Genomic DNA, 6,600 nt, shown 5'->3' with positions numbered 1-6,600 from the left:
AGATATTTGTATAGTTGTTAGAACAACTTTGAACCTGGATAAGTGTGCAGAATTGCTCCAATCTGAAAATAGTTAGGTACCTGAATGTAGCTTTTCTGTGTCTTATGTTTAGTAGTACAAAAAGAAACCAAGTACTTACTCTACCTACTGGTAAGTACTGGTAAGAAAAATAAATGGGTCTCATGTAGTTCAAAGGCTGTGAATTTAATTGTGTGGCTTCTCTTTTTAAGTTTGATACATGCACCCACCCCCCCAAAAAAAAAAAGTGTTCTCCTTAAAATTTTATGTCCTGGGTTTCTGAAGGACATGTGCAACCTTGTCAGTTGGTGATGTATGACTTAAAAGAAATCGTAAGTGGATAACGACTATGTGTTTCTAATGTTTCACTTCCTTTTCAGGTCTGCTAAATCTATTCCAAAGCCAAGGGTAGACAACCAGTACAAGGGAAGTGTGGCTTCTTTAAATGGACATCTGCTCTTACGGTATGGCCCAGATATCCAGTAACAATGGATTTAAACAGCGCTCATCACCTTCTTTGGCAGCCGCAAGGTCAAAAGATGTGGACAAAGAGGAGGCATTGCAGATGGAAGCTGAGGCATTAGCTAAGATGCAGAAAGAAAGAGGTGTAGCTGGTAATAAACAAACTTTTCATTCTGTAAGCAGCACCAGACAAATAGCACAGACTCATAACAAACAGGACCATGATCTCATGGTGTTTCCAGAGTCTGATGCCAAGAGCATGGACGATAAACTAAGTACCATTGACATAGAGAAGCTTACTCATGCCGAACTAGAGAAACTGCTGCTGGATGACAGTTTTGAATCTAGTAAAGTACCTACGTTACCAGTAAATCCTATTTTAAGCCCATCTGTGTCTTCACAATTTTATCTTGGGCCTACGGGTCAGAGAAGACAGTGGACGCCTGGGATACCAGCACCCGTGACATGCACTTTACCTCCTATTTACCCCTCAGCTTCTTACACAAAACAGACTGGAATATTTCAGAATGGATTCCATCCAAGTATGTCCTCCTATCACTCTAGAGAACCTATTTATCTTGGTCTTCCAAGACAGTCGCAATACATTTCATACCCATTGGCAGCTACTACACCTTTCCATCCACAAGGAAGCCTACCTATATATCCTCCAGTACTTACACCAGAAATGGCAAAAGTATTTGACAAGATTGCAAGCACCTCGGAATTTCTGAAAAATGGGAAGTCAAGCACGGACTTAGAAATGACTGCTATAAAGTCTGCAGTTTCTAACCTCCCACCCTCAGAAAGCTGCAGAGATGTTAGTAAATTTGATTGGTTAGATTTGGATCCCCTAAGTAAACCAAAAGTGGATAATGTGGAGACTTTAAATAAGGCAGAGAATGATGGAGAGAGGGCTTCAAGCATGACTGCTGAAGATCCATGGGATGCTGTGCTGTTAGAAGAAAAGTTGTTAGTAACTTGTCATCTGGAAAGAAAAGTTAATGGGAAGTCTTCTGGAGCAACAGTTACAAGGAGCCAGTCCTTAAACATGCGAACAACTCAACTTGCAAAGTTACAGGGCCAAACATCACAGGTAAGTACGTCAGTATTTTTAAATTGCAGTATAATAGTAAAGACTAATCACAGTATTTTAAAGACACTTTAATATCTGGATTTGTTTGTTAAATACTATTTAGTTTGAGCAGTGTCCAAATAATGTGATGTTACTGGTGTATGTGTGTATTAGGGATATTCAGAAAACTGAACATTACTACTGAACTAAATCCTAAAGTAACTCTGCCCTTGTGTAATCTTTCCACGTTTATTGAGGAAATTGCTGTTTTTCAACACACTACAAAAAGAAATGGAAATAATCTTTAGAACAATTAACTATTTAAATCGCATTGATAAATATTTAATAAGCATTCACATGATACTACAAAATAAAAAGATGGCGAGTTAGATGTTGAAAGCTTTATCTTGAGCAGTTTTTATCTCTGATTTTGGAAAAAAAAAAATCTTTTTTTTGCCTTATATTTGAACCCATTAACTTTTTTTAAAAAAAAAGGTAGAAATGAGGCGTAGTCCAAACTCTCTTCTGCTCTCCCAGTATCACTTGCAGTCTTTCACAGGACCACTATAATTCTCTTTCGTAGGTAGAAATCTTTCCTCTTGTGCAGGAATGCTAGAGAGATTGTAACTGTGAACCTTTTTGGTTACACTGTCCTGGAAACTGGGATGCCTGTTGGGTCAGAAACCTTCTACTTCTGTGCTGGAAGAAGGAAAACCATCTTTGTGTGATGTTACTTCTATCAGGCAGGGCAAAAGGGTGATTTCTGCTCTTGGATCAGGACTGCTTTTGTCAAAATTTCAAGACAAAAATGTCAACAGAGGCTTTAGTTATGACACTCATCTCTTTGGACATTGAACACATGCAGTTTGTATCAAAACTAGACTATACAGCAGACGATCAATACTGTAGCAGTGTAATCTGGTTAATTATGACCCCGTAAGTGCATCCTACCCTTTTCCAAGTCCAGTAAATCACTGTAGATTATTTAACTTTTCTTATCTTTTAAAATTCTTTGTGGCAATTCCATCATAAAGAAAGATAGTACGTTTTAAAATATTAGTTATCTCCCTAGAAAAGGAATATGAATACTTCTGTATTTGTATTTTTTTGGTAGAGAGAATACAAAGGCTGAAGGAGAAGTTTTCAGTGGAAAAGTCAACATGCTGGCAAGGGTGATAATGGCAGGAAAAATCATATTTGTAGAAACTGGCTAGAGGGGGGAGTAAAAGATTTGTTTGCCTTGGAGACTTTGGATTGTGACTGTTTTGAATCTTATGTGTTGTCTTTCTATGTGTGTTTAATAGACTAGGGATGTGCTATAGAAAAACAACTGTTATCAGTCAAAGATATTTCCCAAATTGTTCCTTAATTCTCTCTTCTCCCCTGCCCCCCCACCTGGTGGAGGTTTTTTTTTCTCAGAAAAAGAAAGATTTACTAGACTTTAGCTTAGGCTGCCTAAATTTCCATTGAAGTGAAATTTTTGGCCCCTCATTTGAAGGATTTCCTGTTTTTCTGGGCTAGTTGTCAGTATTCTGGCAAAAGTTTCATAGAAGGCCAGTGGAGAAGGACCAAAGAAAACCTAAACCCCCCAAACCTCTTTACCTCTGTTTTTAAGGGATCACGTTTTTAACATATGCGTGAAGATCTTGGGTCTAACCTAACTTTATTTTTTTCCACTCACTGTGAGCTGTGATGTGAGCTCAGTTATTTTCCAGTATTTGGAGAGACTTGTAACCTCGGGCTCTTCAGCAGTTTGCTTCTTCAGTTTGTCACATTACCTAGTGAGGTGTCTGTCAGTTTTCCAGTGATGTTTGATTGATTGTAATGTGACTGTTGACTGGAATAGCTAGACTGTATTGGATCAGTGCTTCTGTGTTGTCTGTAGAAAGTAATATTTCATGGTTGCTGAATGAAATCTGTTTTTATAAATTCCAGTTTTTTTTTCAAGAATGCAGGGTTTTAAAGGGTTTTTCCTGCTTATCAGGCTCAATCCCACGCTACTTGCAGTTCATATGTTAACTGATTCATAAAATGCTCAAGCTCAGCCTTCACGTGTGGTCTTTTCCTCCTGCTACTTTTGATTTAAAGGCTGTTCCAGATCCTTACTGTCCTCATCAGTCATCTGATTTTAAGTAGAAATGCATTCATAACTAGTTCTTGGCAAATGTTCTTCTTAGCAGGATGGAACAGCAGATATTTAAGATAAAGAATCATTTTGATCTTTACCTCAACATGTTATAAGAGGCAGTGACTTTCTGTCAGCTTTCATTGCAAGCTCTGTGGGTAAGCTTCTCTTTCCTGTCACTTTTTTTTTTTTTTGAAGATGGCTTATGAGAATTTTAGTACTCTATGTGAGAGCTCAGTGTACCATGTGCCTTGTACAGTGACATGAATAAACACTCATTACAGGTATGGGCATCCTGCTTGATACATTTTTATTGCATTTGCTTTATTCATGATGTCACCACATCAACACATATCAATCCTGTAGTCAGTTAATATATCTGATTTGCTTAAGCTGCCCTCTTTTTCAAGCAAGTTCTTAGTTTATAGCAGACTCCTGCAGTGAATGCCTAATTGAAGGTTCAAGATTTACTTTCCACTTGTGTTCCTCCAGTCTATGGTTAACTAGTTCTGGCATAATACTCCAGTTCTCATCTGTATTATGAAGTTAGCTGATGATACAAGACTGAAGTACCAGCAGGGGTGTTTCTGCTGCTTGTGCTGAGTTGAAGAAGATAATAAATAGGTCTAAAGATGAGTCTCTCAGATGGATATCCTTTCAACATAACCTGTGACTTTTGCTTTATCTTTTGCCCATCTTCTGCTACTACTTTGTTTTCCAGTTTAAGTGATTTTTTTCCATCTGGTATAGTAGGAAGCTGAGTTATTTAGCCTCTATTTTTGGCAGTTTTCTTGTATTTTATCCCATTTGCCTCCAGGTATATATTGCTTTCAAAGTATATTCTGAAGTCTTGCATCCTAACTAGTCATGATCGTTTTCTCCCCTGAATAACTAATAGTCTTGCTGCCCCTTTAAACACAACTATTAGTAAAAAAAAAAATTCTAGTCATATATTTTGGTACTATCATACTATATCTAATCCTTCAAATCAATAGATTGCTTTGAGCTTTGCTTCATTGAGGGAAGTATCTGTATATTTGGTATTCCCCCTTAAATACTTTAGTGTTTGTCACTCTCCTTTCTGAAAGAAGAGGCAAAATCATAATTTTCTCCTATTTTAGGTGTTGTCTTCTCTATCTTTCCTCTCCACAGAGCTGAAGAGTCCTGTGGCTTTATGTACTTGTGTAATTTAATTTAACTTGACTTTTGGTAATTTACTGGGCATCAGGGTTATTTTTTTATTGTTAAGAGTAATTGTATTTGCAGATGACTTCTAATTTTGCAAGCTATGCTGATATGAACTATTTATCTAGCTTGGCCTGAAGTTGATTCTTACAAGTTGTTTCCTGTTTGACTGATCGCTTTTGCACCTCTTAGATTTGTTCATCTGTAAATTAAAGAGTTAAAAACCTACTTGTTGCTCAACACCCTAATTATCTGAGTCCAGTGGATTTCTCAAATAGATTTCTCAGTTTGTCAAAGTTTGTCCTCCTGAAATTATCTTCCACAAAGTGATCAAAAATTAGTATTGAAATTTAACTGAAAAAGCAAGGAGGTATTTAATGTTCTTAATTTTCTACCAGGAGGTAATTTCCAGCAATACATATTTTTAATAACATTAGGTTTCTCTCCTTAGCCAAATGTGACCCTGAGGTCAACTATGGGTAACCAAATAAATGTTGGTTGTTTTTATTTTTCTTTGCTTATTACACTAGAACTTACTGTTTACCCTGGCTAAGTTTGCATGTGTACGAATGCCTTGTAGTTCCCCAAACTTCTTTTAACAGCAGATTAACCTGCAAATTCTGCTGTAAATAATTCAAAAGTGTCACATAGCAGCACAAAGTAGCAATGTTGCATCACTGGTGTGACTTTATTTTAATTAACTCTGGTTAGAGTTGCAAAGTGCTTTGAGTACTTGTAGTATTACCTAACTTCTTTAAAAAGAGCTCTTAAATAGAGGAAATATAATGTTTGTATAGCCGGCTTCTTGATTTGAAATGACTGAGTTTTGTGTTGAGTGCTGACCAGCAGTTAGTTGAACCTTTATCAAAGGTGTTTACCTTTCACTTTGTAGGTCAACTTCCTGTTTCCTTGTATGATTTTTTTTTTTTTGTTTTGTTATTGTGTAATTGCTTAAAGAATACCTGTACTAGATACAATTGCACAGGTTTGTCAGCAGGTCTTGTGCAGTTGTCCAGAAGGATTTTTATGTGATAGAACTTGTCTGAGATGTTAGAATGGAAGAGCCTTTTGAAACTTAAGGTACTATACATGTTCCGGGATCTCATTCCAGATTTTGTGGCTTTACTGCTTCCTGCTCTAATAGCTTCCCATGGTATGTCTAATCCACCATTACATAGAATTCATCCTTTTGAATTGATCAGTGTTCATGAAGCCAATATTTTAGCTGAAATAACTAGGTGTAAATGCAATTCAAGTGGCAATTATGGGTTGTGTGTATTATCCCTTCTTTACACAGTCCTGCTTAAACAAGTTAATTGCAGGGAGGGAAAAAGTGCTAAGACCTGACAGTCCCTAGCCGCGCATGTTACAGATTTGACCCCTTTTTCTGAGACAGGCTAATTTGACTATATTGTCTGATAAGCTCTAACGAAATTAGATTTTCAGCTAACTTTGTTAGCTAATAATAAATAACCCACATACTGGTTAAGTGGTTCTTCACTATTTCAAGTGTGAATAAATTGTGATGATATTCAGAAGAACTATAGGGCAGTCTGTTGTGTTTTTTTTTCTGGACTTCATAGTGGATTAAAGATTTCTATAAGCATTGTAAAAGCTCTGCATGTAAAATGTAACTGGTCAGACGGCTTCATCCTCTGTGTACAATGACCCTAGGTTGGACATGAGCAAACTCTTCAAGATCAACTTACTCCAGGGTGTATCTGGCTGGAGTTTCATG

The 6,600-nt window shown here is 37.0% G+C and overlaps 1 protein-coding gene across 1 annotated transcript in view; it reads left to right on the top strand.

Moving 5' to 3' along the window:
* Positions 1 to 463: 463 nt before the first annotated feature.
* The window catches only part of PIK3C2A (phosphatidylinositol-4-phosphate 3-kinase catalytic subunit type 2 alpha), a gene marked incomplete at its 5' end in the record, with an annotated part of 40,970 nt that continues 34,833 nt past the window's right edge, over positions 464 to 6,600 (top strand). The window contains one exon of the mRNA XM_082485242.1: positions 464 to 1,573. Coding sequence (XP_082341368.1) covers positions 464 to 1,573 — 1,110 coding nt within the window. The remainder of the gene's footprint in view (positions 1,574 to 6,600) is intronic.

This window comes from Vanellus vanellus (assembly GCF_965231255.1).
Source record: "Vanellus vanellus genome assembly, chromosome: 6".
Classification (NCBI taxonomy): Eukaryota; Metazoa; Chordata; class Aves; order Charadriiformes; family Charadriidae; genus Vanellus; species Vanellus vanellus.
Note: the sequence above shows the minus strand (reverse complement) of the source record. Positions and strands in the feature narration are given on the sequence as shown.